The sequence below is a fragment of the Haemorhous mexicanus genome, chromosome 30, assembly GCF_027477595.1.
Source record: "Haemorhous mexicanus isolate bHaeMex1 chromosome 30, bHaeMex1.pri, whole genome shotgun sequence".
NCBI lineage: Eukaryota > Metazoa > Chordata > Aves > Passeriformes > Fringillidae > Haemorhous > Haemorhous mexicanus.
The window spans coordinates 4,739,458-4,753,375 of NC_082370.1; the positions used below are offsets into that span (position 1 = coordinate 4,739,458).

General features: G+C 49.4%; 1 protein-coding gene and 1 long non-coding RNA gene across 4 annotated transcripts; one reads left to right on the top strand and one right to left on the bottom strand.

The window, feature by feature from the left end:
- Positions 1 to 1,380: 1,380 nt before the first annotated feature.
- ANXA4 (annexin A4) lies at positions 1,381 to 12,114 on the top strand. 3 transcript variants are annotated; one of them, XM_059870505.1, is made up of 15 exons: positions 1,381 to 1,520; positions 1,908 to 1,921; positions 5,250 to 5,295; positions 5,949 to 5,955; positions 6,383 to 6,458; positions 6,831 to 6,925; positions 7,188 to 7,301; positions 7,449 to 7,539; positions 8,189 to 8,268; positions 8,731 to 8,787; positions 9,187 to 9,280; positions 9,747 to 9,842; positions 10,280 to 10,338; positions 10,979 to 11,101; positions 11,357 to 12,114. In XM_059870505.1, exons 1-15 carry the CDS (start codon positions 1,396 to 1,398, stop codon positions 11,414 to 11,416), a joined length of 1,137 nt encoding a protein of 378 aa, XP_059726488.1. In that variant the 5' UTR covers positions 1,381 to 1,395; the 3' UTR covers positions 11,417 to 12,114. The 3 variants fall into 3 exon arrangements, with proteins under 3 accessions (XP_059726488.1, XP_059726486.1, XP_059726487.1); XM_059870503.1 differs by lacking the exons at positions 1,908 to 1,921; positions 5,949 to 5,955 and having other exon boundaries at positions 1,436 to 1,520; positions 5,250 to 5,303; XM_059870504.1 differs by lacking the exons at positions 1,381 to 1,520; positions 1,908 to 1,921; positions 5,949 to 5,955 and adding an exon at positions 1,743 to 1,828 and having other exon boundaries at positions 5,250 to 5,303.
- LOC132339908 (uncharacterized) lies at positions 11,527 to 13,487 on the bottom strand. The gene is made up of 2 exons (XR_009489739.1): positions 12,593 to 13,487; positions 11,527 to 12,562 (listed from the first exon to the last, which is right to left on the bottom strand). It is a non-coding gene; the product is annotated as an uncharacterized LOC132339908 (long non-coding RNA).
- Positions 13,488 to 13,918: the final 431 nt, after the last annotated feature.

The window sequence follows — 13,918 nt, forward strand, 5'->3', positions numbered from 1 at the left end:
TTCCTCCTACTTGGTGCCTCCGCCAGGGGGAAAGAAAAGGTTAAATTGTGAAAATAATGAATGGGAGGATTGGTGCAATATTTAACTAATTTGTAAAGAAAAGTAATAACTCATGGCATTGAATAATTACTATTGCATATACCAGTGACTGCAGTGACAGAGCCTTCCAGTCCTGGGGGCTGAAGAGACTGGGAAGCAAACAGGAGGATGAAAATACACAGGCTAAAAAAATCCCTGGCAATGTAAGATGGAGAAACACAGCAGTTCTGCTGGGGATTAAAATGGGCCCAGAGCAGGGACTGCTGACGTGAAAAGAAGGGCTGAGAATGGAAACTTTCACAGATGTAGGAAAGAGAAAAGTTTCTCCTTAGCAACAGTTTATATGTGCTGGTCCACACTGAATCCTGGTCAGGGTCAAGTGCCAGATTTTGCAAGGAAAGAGGCTCTGCAGTGCAAAAGGAGAGGGCTTGAGGCTTGACCCTGTTTTTTCTGTTCCCCTGGTCCATCCCCTTGCACCAGTAGGTGCTGGGCTCTGTGGAGCTGTTTTGGGAGCTGAGCTGCAGCAGGAGCTGTAATAAATAACCCACACAGACATGCTCACTGAGGCACAGCCTGCCCACATCCAGGCTGCTAAATTTAGGTTCCTTCCAGCAAAGCAGCATGGGCAAAGAGGCACAGGGATGAGACAGAGCTGTCCTATGAGCTGGAAAAAATGGAGAGGCTTGGTTTACCCGTGATGATAACAGCATGTTTGGCATCAGAGGAGACCAAAGGTGCTGAGGATAAACACTTGAAGACAAGAAATCTCTTTTGCAAGGCTGATTTCCCTCTGTCAGCCCTGTGATCATGTCCATGGCTGACCCCAGCAGGGTCACATCGAGGTAAAACTGAAGTCCCTTTGCCTGAGGGGTTTTGGCTGGAGGGCACTGCCATTTATTGGGGCAAAATGAATAATTGTTATGCAAAGAACCATCCTAACTGAAATCATGGCTGTTTGCAATGCAGAGTTCTTAGATAAGGGGTGAGGATGCTGAAGAGCCAGAGAGGTGCTGTGGGAGCACAGGAGGCACGATACCGATCAGAAATCCCCACAAACCACACCGGGGGTGCAACAGGACTTCTTGCTCAGCTCCAGGGTGTTGCTGCCCGTGTGCCCCTCGCTGTCGGCCCCTCGCCCCCCCCGGGCTGTGCCCGGCTGCAGGCTGGAGTGAGAGACCGGAGCCTGCGGGCAGAGCCCCTCTGCTCCCTGGGACTTTTACAGGGAATGCCGTCCCAGCCTGCCAGCCCTCCGTGTAACCCCAAAAGTGCAGTTTGGGGTTACATCCCAGACGTGCAGTGTGAGTAAGGCTTCCCGGGAACTTCTCCCTGCTCTGGATCACAACCAACTGTTCAGGGATGGGCAGGGCAGGGCTGGAGCTCCCTCACGTCACTGCCGCGTGTCGCCAGGGCGGGGACTTTGCCACCCCGGACAGCCACCAAAGCTCTCCCCATCTGTGCCAGGGACCCGCGCGGGACAGCAGGTGAGTGCCAAGCGTCCTCCTTGGCATGGGGCCGGGGCTGCATGGCTGGCGGTGCCTGGGAAGGTGCCAGTCCCTCTCTCCAGCGCACTGAGGGAGGTGCCAGCGGTGCCGCGGCTCTGGGGCAGCCCGGCCCGGGCTGAGCCAGGACGGGGCACAGCTCGGGATGGAGGAAGAGCTGACCTTTCCCGGCCACGGGGAGTGCGGGCTTTGGTTCCTGTTTGTGCCGCGCCAGGGCTGGCACGTCCTGGCCGCTGGAGCGCCGAGGGCATGGCAGGGGTGGCACGGCTCGGAATGAGGCGTACAAGGCTGTAAGAATCATGGTTTTATTCCTTCTGAGGGCAGTGGCCAGATAAAGGTCATTGTGTGGGAGGCGCTGGGATACCTCAGCTGTCTCGGGGCTCGTGGCAGACGGGAGATCCTTTCCTGAGCTGCAGCCTCGGAGTCCGTGGCCCTGCGGCGACCCCCTGCCCCAGCCCCAGCCCCAGCCCCAGCCCCAGCCCCTGCCCCAGCCCCAGCCCCAGCCCCTGCCCCAGCCCCAGCCCCAGCCCCTGCCCCAGCCCCTGCCCCAGCCCCAGCCCCAGCCCCAGCCCCAGCCCCAGTCCCAGTTCCAGCCCCAGTCCCAGTTCCAGCCCCAGCCCCAGCCCCAGTCCCAGTTCCAGCCCCAGCCCCAGCCCCAGCCCCAGCCCCAGCCCCAGCCCCAGCCCCTGCCCCAGTCCCAGCCCCAGCCCCTGCCCCAGCCCCAGCCCCTGCTCCAGCCCCAGTCCCAGCCCCAGCCCCAGCCCCTGCCCCAGCCCCAGTCCCAGCCCCTGCCCCAGCCCCAGTCCCAGCCCCAGCCCCAGTCCCAGCCCCAGCCCCTGCCCCAGCCCCTGCCCCAGCCCCAGTCCCAGCCCCAGCCCCAGCCCCAGTCCCAGCCCCAGCCCCTGCCCCAGCCCCTGCCCCAGCCCCTGCCCCAGCCCCTGCTCCAGCCCCAGTCCCTGCCCCAGCCCCAGTCCCAGCCCCAGCCCCAGCCCGGGCACGCCCGGAGCGCAGCCAGGGCTGCATCCCGCACTCCGGCAACAGCGGCGGGGACCGAGCTCTGAAAAGCTGATCCGGGGATGGGTGTGGGTTGCGTTTGGGTAAACGTGCACCCAGTGAAGGAACTCGTCGGACAGGTCCAGTGTTTGCCTCGCAAGGAAAAGGGTCACAGAGCGGTGGGTTTCCATCCAGAGCCGAGGTGTGGGGCTGGCAACGCTGCGAGCTCAGACTAGGAGGGGAAAAGCCCTGTGTTTATGTCCTCTTAAGCCGTTGGAACTTTCCTTGGTGGTTCCTGCGTGTGTGCTCTGAGCATAGCCAGGAAAACCTGACTGTGTGCAAGCCTAAACTTGAACTGGCCTGCACATGTGATAGTGTCATCACTTTCCTGATAAATCACGTTTATTCAGCTTTTAGAGGATGTTTGATATGGACTTAAAACAGGCTGTTTAGCTGATAAAGCCTGCCAGGGAAAGATCATCCATGGAAAAAAACCTCGAGTAATGGGAGGGATGCCTCCTACACTTGCACTCTGTCACCTGGGCCCAGTGTTTTGAGCTTCTTCTCTGCCAGGTTTATTGTACCAGGCCTTTTTTCTGGGGTGAAGCAAATAACATCAGGACCATAGCACTGGCTGGCTGACTCTTGCATGCACAGTTTAATTCTTCAAAACACAGAGCAAAGTATTGTTCCTGTCCTGGAGCTGTTTTCCCTGATTGAGCTGCACACCAGGAATTGTGTTAAGCTGCTGAGCACTGGCAAATCTGCTGAGCAATTCCCTCTCTCTCTGCTTGCCAAAGGGTGGCTTAGGAGAGTTTCATTCATCTAAAGCCCCAGCATGAGCAGTTCCTGCAGACCCCTTCAGCTGTGAAAGGGTTACAGGGGCCACCGTGGGACAGCCTGGCTGAGCTGTCCCACCTGTAACCTCAGAGGCTGATCCTCACACAGAAATGCACCAGGAACAAACCAGCACTTGCAGCCTGAGCAGTGCCTTTGTGCTGCTGCCTTTGCAGTGATCTGCTCTTTCAATTCCCAGTGGTGTTCCCAGGATGAAGAAATCAGAGTCTTGCAGTCAATATTCAGTGTGGCATTTCTGCTGTTAATGGATGTTGTGAGAGGATTCGCCCTTAGTGCAGTACATGCAGCCTCTCCTCGTGGTTTGGTTTCCTTCTGCCAGCTCAGAATTTCCCTGCTTCCCTTTCCCTTGCTACTGACCTTTATTTTGCCCTCTAATTGACTTGCTCAACCAGCCTGTCTGCTATTCCTGCTTCTGTGTACAGACCAGCTCCATCACAAAAACAGCAGTGAAATTTGGAGCCTTCATTTAGTATCTGACTAAAGCAAATAAAATTGGCTTTTTACTTCTGTAGAAAGATGAGAGAAGAGCAAAGATGACTTTTCTGAGGTCTAGGTCATACTGTGATGGCTGGAATTTATGATCAGATGAAAGGAGGAAAACTCAACACTAATAATTGCTATATGTTGCCTGATTGCAGAGGGTGTAGTAAGGTAGAGGTGCACCCGGGAGTGCCTGTCCATGGCAAGTGCCACACAGAGTTAACTGGCCTGAGCAGCTCGCCCTGTGCATTCCAGGTCTGTGGGAGTCATGTGGAGCAGGAGCAAACACACTCCTGGTCTTGCACAACTGTCTGGGCTCGTGGATAGCAGCTATTAAGGACCACGAGGAGAACTAGGGAGAGATGTCATTCACTGCTGGCACCTCTGCTTCAGGGCTTTAATGGGAGAACTTGCTCAACCCTGGAAAAAAACCACACATTTGTGGGTGGACTTGACTTGCTGTCACCATGTTTGCCTCTTTTGAATTTATTCCTTATTTAATTCAACCCTACTGTATGTGGGTATCTCTTTGAGTCTGCCTTCCCTAACTCCTCTGCTGTGATGCTGGGATGAACCTGGGTTGTGGGGAAGTGAACCTTGTCCTGGTACGTGACATCCTGTCAGGGGATCAGGGACTCAGGAAAATTTGGGTGTGTTCATGCAAAGGCTCTCTGATTGCAAACAATATTGTGAGCAGAACTAATAACCCTGGGCAGATGGCAAGGAAGCTTTGGGGTTTTTGGAGGGTTTTGTCAGTTAAAACTACAGCCCTACAAGGAAGTGCACCAAACTGAGAGGATGTTGAATATAAAATGTCCCATTAAGATAAGAGGGAAAGTAAATTCTCCTGCCCAGTGCTCAGGTGAGGTTATCCTTTGTGTGCTCACCTACACCACGGTGTCTCTGCCTCCCACACAGGATCCATGAGGGTTAGGGCTGTGTGGGCAATCTCACCCTGCTTCATCCTCACCCTGCTCACCCTCAGGCTCTCACCTGCCAAGGTCAAAGCCATGTGTTTTGGAGGACATGGGAATCAAGTCTATTTTCTTTGCTCCAGGACAACACTGTCTGCCTCTCCTTGTAGCCTCAGCCAGGCAACAGAGAAGAATAATTAAATTACCGTGCTAATCACCTGTGTGTCCACCACATCCCTCCCAGCCTGCCCTGGCCCTGTGCTGTGTGATCCAGCCTTTGCTCAGTGCAAAGCAGGGCTGGACACTCTGGGAAGCTGCCCTGGGGGTTCACTTGGGCTGCTCAATCCTGCTTTAGTCCTCAAAGAATTGGATGGTTATTTTACCAGCCTCATTAACCTTTGAGGGAAGGTGTATTCTATTAATAATTTGCTAGAAAACTAACACTCCCTGTGTTTTCTTATCACAGCTGTCAGTGCCCTGGACACAGACAATAACAGATTGACCAGATCCGAGCAGGATGGTGAGTGAGTGTGTTTGCTGTGCCAGGCTGTGCCAAGCCTTTGCTCTGGCTTGATAAACATGGGAGTGGACCTCTGATAAGGACACAGCAGGAAGAACACTGTCACTGTCTGTCCCTTCAAGGGGGGGAATTTATCACTTCTTTCTGCTTCCTCATTGTAGAGGAGAATGACCCACACATACAGGCTTTTGCCTTTGGGGAGTTAATGGAAAACCAGATCAGATATTCACATTATTCAAAGAACAATAATTTCTCCAGATAAAGTTCCTAGGCATATTATTCTTTCCAGGTTGAGCCTACAAGGCAGCCATTTCTATGGTTGTTATTACAGAATCATGGAATGGTTTGGGTTGAAAGGAACCTTAAACATCATCCAGCCATGGGCAGGGACCCCTTCCACTGTCCCAGGCTGCTCCAAGCCCCATCCAGCCAGGCCTGGAACACTTCCAGGGACAGGGGAACACTTTTCTGCCCATTGAGCTTTAAGTGGTACTTTTACCACTGATGATTTTCTTGGGAACATGAAGAGCTTTGCAAGAAAAGTGTCTTTCCCCAGAAATTGCACTAGAGCAGAGGCAGGAGAAACCTGTTTGTGAATCACCTTTTTGGGTAAAACACTGCACTTCCTGGTGTGTTATTTAACAGAATGATGGTCCTTGACTGCTCTTAGAGAAGTCAGGAATGGGGCTTTGCTGGGAACAGCTTCCTCTATGATTTACATGGAAAACTGCTGGGAAGAAGCTGGACTGAGCAGAGATGTCTGGCAGTGTGCCCTTATTTAACTGGAAAACAGATACTGCATGGGCAGCCACATTAAGATATTTTCTCCTTTCAGTTGAGTCCCTGTAGCTTACTTCTTATGTGGCTGGGAAGTCCTTCTGGAACAATCCATTTCATTTTTGGAATGGATGGAACCTGGTATAAAATCACTCATGTCTGGAGGATAGACTTTACTTGCTGTCACTTTCCAAAAGAGATGATTGCATCTTTTGAATGGTCTTTTTTTTTTAAATTCAGCTCTACTCTGTGAATGTCTCACTTTGTGACTACTTTTCATAACTCCTGTCCTTTGGCTTTAGGCAACAGTCAAGGGTGTCTCAGCTTTCAGTGCTGAGCAAGAAGCACAGGCACTAAGGAAGGCCATGAAGGGCCTTGGTAAGTTATCTCTCTCCACTGTTAAACCTTCTTTTTTAGCTCTGCTGGTTGGGAAGGTTTTCACTGGTGGTTTTTTGGAGGGGAAGTTCAGCCATTTGCATCACCTCACTGCCTTGTGAGGGCACTGGAGGGAACTGGGCAACTTGAACCCCACTGGAAATCCAAGTCTTGGCCACAAAAACCTTTTTAGTCAGGCTCTTGTTTTCTCTGTTCTGTGGTGTGGTGCTGCTGGGCTGAGGCAGCACACACGAGACCCAGGTTGTGCAAGGATGTGTGATAGGTTGTGTGGCCAATGGCACACCCTGGCAAGGCCAGAGCAGGCCTCTGCTTCTGGAACAAGCAGCTTGACTGGTTTTCTTTGGTTCCTTCCAGGCACGGATGAAGATGCCATCATTGAGACCTTGACCAAACTGAACGTTTCCCAACGTCAGCAAGTTCTGATCACCTATAAAAGCACTATTGGCAGGGTAGGTGCTCTCCAGAGATCAGTGCCCGTGCCTCTAACTGGGAGATGGGGACTCTTTTGGGTTGTACCACTCGGGTGAAATGTGAAGAACATCCCAGTCTCCACAAGAGCATGACTGGCACTGAGCACAAGCTTTCCTTGGCCAAGTTTTTTTGTTCTTGTTCACTTCAGAGTAACTGTTCAACCAAAAAAAGTATTGAACGAGTTCTTCCTCTTCTCAAAGGCCGTGTCTTTTTCTCCTTTCTTCTCCTTCTGTCTTCTAGGATTTGATTGATGACTTGAAGTCTGAGCTGAGTGGGAATTTTGAAAGGGTGATCATTGGTTTGATGACTCCTACCACCATGTATGACGTGCATGAGCTGAGGAGGGCTCTAAAGGTTTGGAAATCCCTTTTGACGTCACATGACTTATGGTCAATTCAGTATGCAATGCCATAATTGTATATTAATTATTAATTTCTTATTAAGCCGTACCTAATAAGCAGAAGTCCTAGTTGTCAGAGTCTTGTCTCTGTGATTCCCCAGGGAGCAGGGACAGATGAAGGCTGCCTGATTGAAATCCTGGCTTCTCGCACCAACGCGGAGATCCGGCACATCAATGAGAACTACAAACTGCGTAGGTGGCACGCCCTGCAATTTCTCACTGGCTCAGAAGCCACCTGTGTGTGTGCAGGGGTGTGTGGAGAGGCAGGAGAAGGGTCTGTCAGCACCAAGGACCAGAATTACACCCAGAAATTGAGAGTTGTTGTAATGGGGTGGGGTGGTTATGTCTGTCAGCTGAAGGTCTACCCATGGTGGATCTTTTACCAGTTTTATCCTGGCTGCGCTTCTTAATTTTGCCCTGTACCACTCAATATGATGGCTGGATTGCTGTGATGAAAGCCAAGAAGGGCAAGGGCATCCTGGCTTGCCCTAGTCACAGTGTGGCCAGCAGGACATGCCTGCCCCACCTCCCCAGTGCTGCACTGCTAAGGCAATTCAAATCCTGAGGACAGTTTTGGATGGATGTTAGAAAAAGCTTCTTCACCCAGAGGCTGCCTGGGCACTGGAACAGGCTCCCTAGAACAGTGGTCACAGCAGCAATCCTGGTGGAGCTCAAGGAGCATTTGGACAACGTTCTTGGGCACATGGTGGGATTCTTGGGGATGGTTCTACGCAGGCCCAGGAGTTGGACTTGGTGATGCTTGTGGGTCCCTTCCCAGTCAGCAAATCCTGTGATTCTGCAAGCTGTTAGTAACAGATGTGCTGTGTGTGTGCTCTGGCAGAGTACGGCTCCACCCTGGAGGACGACATTGTCTCTGACACCTCCTCCATGTTCCGCAGGGTCCTCGTGTCCCTCGCCACGGTGAGTCCAGGACAGGGCAGTAACAGGGCTGAACATCTGCTGGACATCTCTCACCCATTTCTTATCTCAAGTTTGCATACAGATGCACGCTTTGGGGCCTTCTGTCAGGCTTTGAGAATTTTCTATAAATCCATTTCCCACAGAGGTGCTTCAGGCTGGCTGCTGTTTCACTTCCCTTGCCTTTCACCTTGCCAGCACTTCACCCCAGCTTCTGCAGGGAGAGCAGCCTCACTCTGCCATGCCTTGATGCCATGTGCTCTTTTTAGTAAAGTGGATGGCTGCTGTTTCAAAAGAAAGAACAAATCACGTCTGAATCATGTTTTGCTGTATTTGTAACCCATTACTCAATGTTAAGAATCCCATTATACATCTCCAGTTACTGGTTTTAAATGGGTATTTTGCAGGACTTACTTCCATTAGTTGCTCTGTTGAAATGGGTTTTTCATCCTTGTATTACTGCAGGGCAACAGAGATGAGGGAACATTTGTGGACGAGGCCCTTGCTCAACAAGATGCTCAGGTGTGTAGCAATTTGCTTCCTGGCAAGAACTGTCTGGGTTTGTATGTGTGATGTGTGCTGAATCCCTGCTGTTTATAGACCTCTGTTTTCTCAAGGTGGTGAGTAAACCTGACGTTGTGCTAGTCAGCAGTGCCCCAGGTGAAGACGTGATTGGATATTAGGAAATATTTTTCCCCCAAAGAGTTGTCCAGCTCTGGCACAGGCTGTCCAGGGCAGGGGTGGAGTCCCCATCCCTGAGGGGATTCAACAGCCATGTGAATGTGGCACTTGGGGACATGAGTTAGTGGTGAACTCAGTGACCTCAGAGGGCTTTTCCAACCCAAATGGTTCTGTGATGTAAAAATCTCATTATATACACCTGGTGTTCTCAGTTATCCCCACTTTGTTCATGTCTTCCAGGCCCTGTATGAAGCTGGGGAGAAGAAATGGGGAACAGATGAGGTGCAGTTCATGTCCATCCTCTGCACAAGGAACAGGTGCCACCTGCTCAGAGGTAGGACCTCTGGTGTCCTGGGTTTTTTCCCTGGTTTTGAGGACAGTACTTTTGTAGGAGCTTTGTACTTGTTCTCAGGAAGGCTGTGATCCCTTCCTGGGACTACAGATATTCTCAGGGCCAGTTGGTTCAAAATGGGAGTTCAGTAAAGCACCCCTCCAACTTCCTCTAGCCTGTGAATTGGAGATAATGAGGTGTGACTCCCATGGGACAGAGCTAAGCATGGCAACTCTCTGCATTAAATAGCAGCTCTGGAAAATCCTTGCAGCAGTGGTTGGCTAATTAGCAAGATATCTGATAATTAAAATGAATTATTTCTGAGGGGCAGCCCTGATTTAGCTTACAATGTCATGGTAATGGTGCAGTGTTTGTACAGGCTATGAGGAGCTTGATCTTGCAAAGTGATCCTCGGGGGGTACACACTGAGGCAGCTCACTTGGCTCTTTTATCCAACTCTTCCTCCTAGTTTTTGATGTGTACAGAGTGATTGCTAACAAGGACATCACAGACAGCATTAAATCCGAGATGTCAGGAGACCTTGAGGATGCTTTGTTAGCTGTGGGTGAGTTCCCTGCTTTTAATCTGTGTCTACAAGCTAATTAAATAATTAAAGATACTGTCTCTTGCCCTGACTGTCTGCACAGCTTCAGGAGGCACATTCTTTTTCACTGTTTTACAAGCCACAGTGTTTTAATCTTTGCAGATGCAAAGACCTGGTAAGAAGGCTCTGTGCTTTATATTGCTCTGCCAAGGGATCCTTTGGCAGATGACACTTGCTGTGTGGAAGCTTTAAAACCTTAAAAATATTTTATTGCTGTGCACTGGGCATGGAGACATCAATTGACAGCAGGTCACTGACTCTGGATATCTGCACTGTGCTTGTTGAGTTGCATTTTTACAGAATAAATGTCTTCACTGAGAAAGTGCTGGAAGGGTTTGGAAGAATTTATCCTTCAGTGTTTATTGGTTTTAATTATCTTGTTCTTGTTTCCCTTACAGTAAAGTGCATGAGGAATAAACCTGCTTATTTTGCTGAAAGATTGTACAAATCCATGAAGGTAAAGAGATTTTGCTGTTTTCCCCCCTGCCTCTCCATGCTTGAGTCAATAGCATGACAGCAATTATAGAAAAAGAAATTGTGCTAATTGGGGGGAAAAAAGAAAGAAGTCTGAGGTTTCCTGTGGAGCTCTTTTCCTTCAGGAGGCTCAGAGGTTTTCTGAGGAGTTCTTCAGGAAGCTCAGAGGTTTTCTGTGCAGCTCTTTTCCTTCAGGAGTCTCAGAGGTTTTCTGTGGAGCTCTTTTCCTTCAGGAGTCTCAGAGGTTTTCTGTGGAGCTCTTTTCCTTCAGGAAGCTGAGAGGTTTTCTGTGCAGCTCTTCAGGAGGCTCAGAGGTTTTCTGTGGAGTTCTTTTCCTTCAGGAAGCTCAGAGGTTTTCTGTGGAGCTCTCTTCCTTCAGGAAGCTGAGAGGTTTTCTGTGGAGCTCTTCAGGAAGCTCAGAGGTTTTCTGTGCAGCTCTTTTCCTTCAGGAGGCTCAGAGGTTTTCTGTGCAGCTCTTTTCCTTCAGGAAGCTCAGAGCTGGTAATGGATGCCTGCATTAATGCAAAAATGGTCTCGTCAGGAGTGGATTGCACAGAAGGCCAAGGCTGAGTGCCTGTCCCTGTGTGTCCCCAGCCTGTGCAGCTGCTGTTGTGTCCCCTCAGGGCCTGGGCACTGATGACAGCACGCTGATCCGGGTGATGGTGTCCCGTGCTGAGATAGACATGCTCTACATCAGGAGGGAGTTCCTGGCCATGTATGGAAAATCACTCCACTCCTTCATTAAGGTGAGCTTGGAGTCTTACACACACCTGGGTTTGCTAAGCAGCACCAAGGAGACCCTCAAAACAACATTTGGGGTATTTTAGAGGAGGTGGAATTAGGGAGACTTTACATTTGTGTAGTAGAAACCTTCCTGAATGTTCTTGGTTATTCAGTTGTCAAAGAGGATACAAACACTGCAATTAGTCATTTATGCTGAAAGGAATCCTGCTTTCCAAGGAGCTGCAAAACTAATGGTGTTCCTTTTTCCTGCCCTCTAGGGAGACTGCTCAGGGGACTACAGGAAGGTTCTGCTCAGGCTGTGTGGTGGGGAGGATTAAAGGAGGCCTGGAGAACCTGCTGGGTGATGGGAAGCAGCTGATCATAGAATGGTTTAGGTTGGAAAAGACCTTTAAGATCATTGAGCTTTATCAATCATGATAAAGATTTATTTCTTTTTTTTTTTCCCCAAATGCCTTATTAATTACCCTGATTACTGACTTAGGTTAGTTCATGTTCTGGTTAGATAGTGGCCATTCTGGTTGACCCTTTTGGTGCACTTTTATGCTTGGAACACCCATTTGCCTACTAACTGGGCTGGTGAAGCCCAACTTACACAGAAGGCTGTAACCAAAGGTATAAAAGTTGTTTCCTGAGCAGCTGCCCCTCTGCTGTTGTGTTCACCAGCAAAATGCATCAGCTAAAGCAAACCTGAGAGTGGGAGGCTGCACAGGCAAAAGGCAACATGGAGTCTGCAGAACATGGGTTTGCTTCAGTTTTTCAGCAGAACTAAAACACAAAGAAACCAAATATCTAAAATACAAACATGTTTACATATTAACTTGCCTCTGTTAGTGTGGAGCATTAACAGCCTGGCTGTGCTGTGTGTATATGTTGCTGTAAGTGGGGAATTGTCACTGGTGACATGAGAAAAACCTTCTTCTGCCCTGGTTAGAGCAGCCCTGTGTTTTTGGTCTGTCTGCTGGATCATGGGAGTATAAATAATGTGTGTTACATTAGAAACCCTGCTCTGGATAAAGTGGTGTCATTGGAATCGTGCCTTTTAAGGAATGACCTGTCCCCAAAACCCCACCTCACCAGCCTGGTGCTGGGACAGGTCCCCAAATGTCCCTGAGGTGATTCCCCAGGCCTGCCTGGGACATGTCCCCAAATGTCCCTGAGGTGATTCCCCAGACCTGCCTGGGATGTGTCCCCAAATGTCCCTGAGGTGATTCCCCAGGCCTGCCTGGGACATGTCCCCAAATGTCCCTGAGGTGATTCCCCAGGCCTGCCTGGGACATGTCCCCAAATGTCCCTGGGGTGATTCCCCAGGCCTGCCTGGGACATGTCCCCCCAAATGTCCCTGAGGTGATTCCCAAAGCCTGCCTGGGACATGTCCCCAAATGTCCCTGAGGTGATTCCCAAAGCCTGCCTGGGACATGTCCCCAAATGTCCCTGAGGTGATTCCCCAGGCCTGCCTGGGACACCTGCCCACATCTGCCCACACTGACTGACACCTGCCCCGTGTCACAGTCCCATAAGGGACCCGTGGGCCTCACGTGGATGTCCCCATCAGCTGATCTGGGAGAGACCTCTCCCCCAGACCCTCCACGCCTGCCTGATCACTGTTTGCACTCCAAAAGTGGGACCCTGCTTTGGCTTAGCAATTTGTGTTTCACCCCTGGTGAATAATCCTGTTCTGAGGGATCAGCCCGAGGCTGCATTGGCACAGCTCCAGCACTGAGGTGGCTACACCCCAATTCCATCCCTCATCTTCCTCTAAAACAGGCTGCTGCTGCCTGGAGTAGGAGATGCCTCTGTAGCCTCCAATAAAATAATTTTCTTTCTCCTTCTCTGGGCTGCCATTGGAGACACATTCCTGAGTTTTGCCAGCAGAGGAGGCAGAGCTTTATCCAGTTCTTCTGAGGGGGAAAAGCCCAGCCCAGCACAGCAGCTGCAGAGGTGCTGCCTGGGCTCAGGCTGGGTTTCAGAGCATTGGAAAATGAATAAAGAATTTGTTTCTGTATCTCCCGTTGCGATGGTGTGTTCTGGGAGGGGACACGGCAAGAACTTGTTTTGTCCCGAGCTCCTGGATGGGGAGTGGCTGCAGCGCTGCTTCTTATGCTAATTGATCCACGTTTTCAGTCTTTGTATCCTTTTCCTCCGGTCAGGACTTTCCAACACATAAACTCAGTCTTTGTCTCTTCTTCATCTTCTGGTTTCTGGAAATTGTCCTTGTCGTCCATACATTCTCCAGTCCAAATGTCCAACCTCAACAAGAAGTTTCTTTCCCAGGTTTTGTTCATTGAACTCCATCAGAGTTTGTTTATGTTTCAGTAAGTTTCAGTCAGTTTCAGTCAGTTTCCCAAGCTTTCTACAAAAGCAGCTGCTCATGGGAACTTTGCTAAACGCTGGCTAGGAGTCATTTAAGAATAAAGCACTATATATAGATATAGATATAGATATATATAGATATAGATATAGATATATTTTATATATATATATATATAAAATCTTTATTCTTAAATATATCGATATAAAATATACAAATATATAAAATAAATTATATATATTGCATTTTATATATTATATATAATATATAAATAAATATATAAAATAAATAAATATATTTCTTATATATGTCTAACCTTTCTTAAATATATATTTATATTTCTTAATCATCACCTATATATAGATATATACAGGTTATGTATACATGTCTATATCTAACATATATCTATAAAACACACACACACACACACACACACATATATATATATATATATGGGTGATGATTAAGAAAATTGCGATTAAGAAAAGCAACGCAGAATTAAATTTAGACC

Excerpts from the sequence above, each read along its gene's own strand:
- ANXA4 (XM_059870505.1), top strand. The coding sequence starts at position 1,396 with ATGGGCAGGGCAGGGCTGGAGCTCCCTCACGTCACTGCCGCGTGTCGC. Across the intron at positions 8,788-9,186 it reads TTGCTCAACAAGATGCTCAG|GCCCTGTATGAAGCTGGGGA; the intron begins GTGTGTAGCAAT and ends CATGTCTTCCAG. Across the intron at positions 9,281-9,746 it reads CAGGTGCCACCTGCTCAGAG|TTTTTGATGTGTACAGAGTG; the intron begins GTAGGACCTCTG and ends TCTTCCTCCTAG.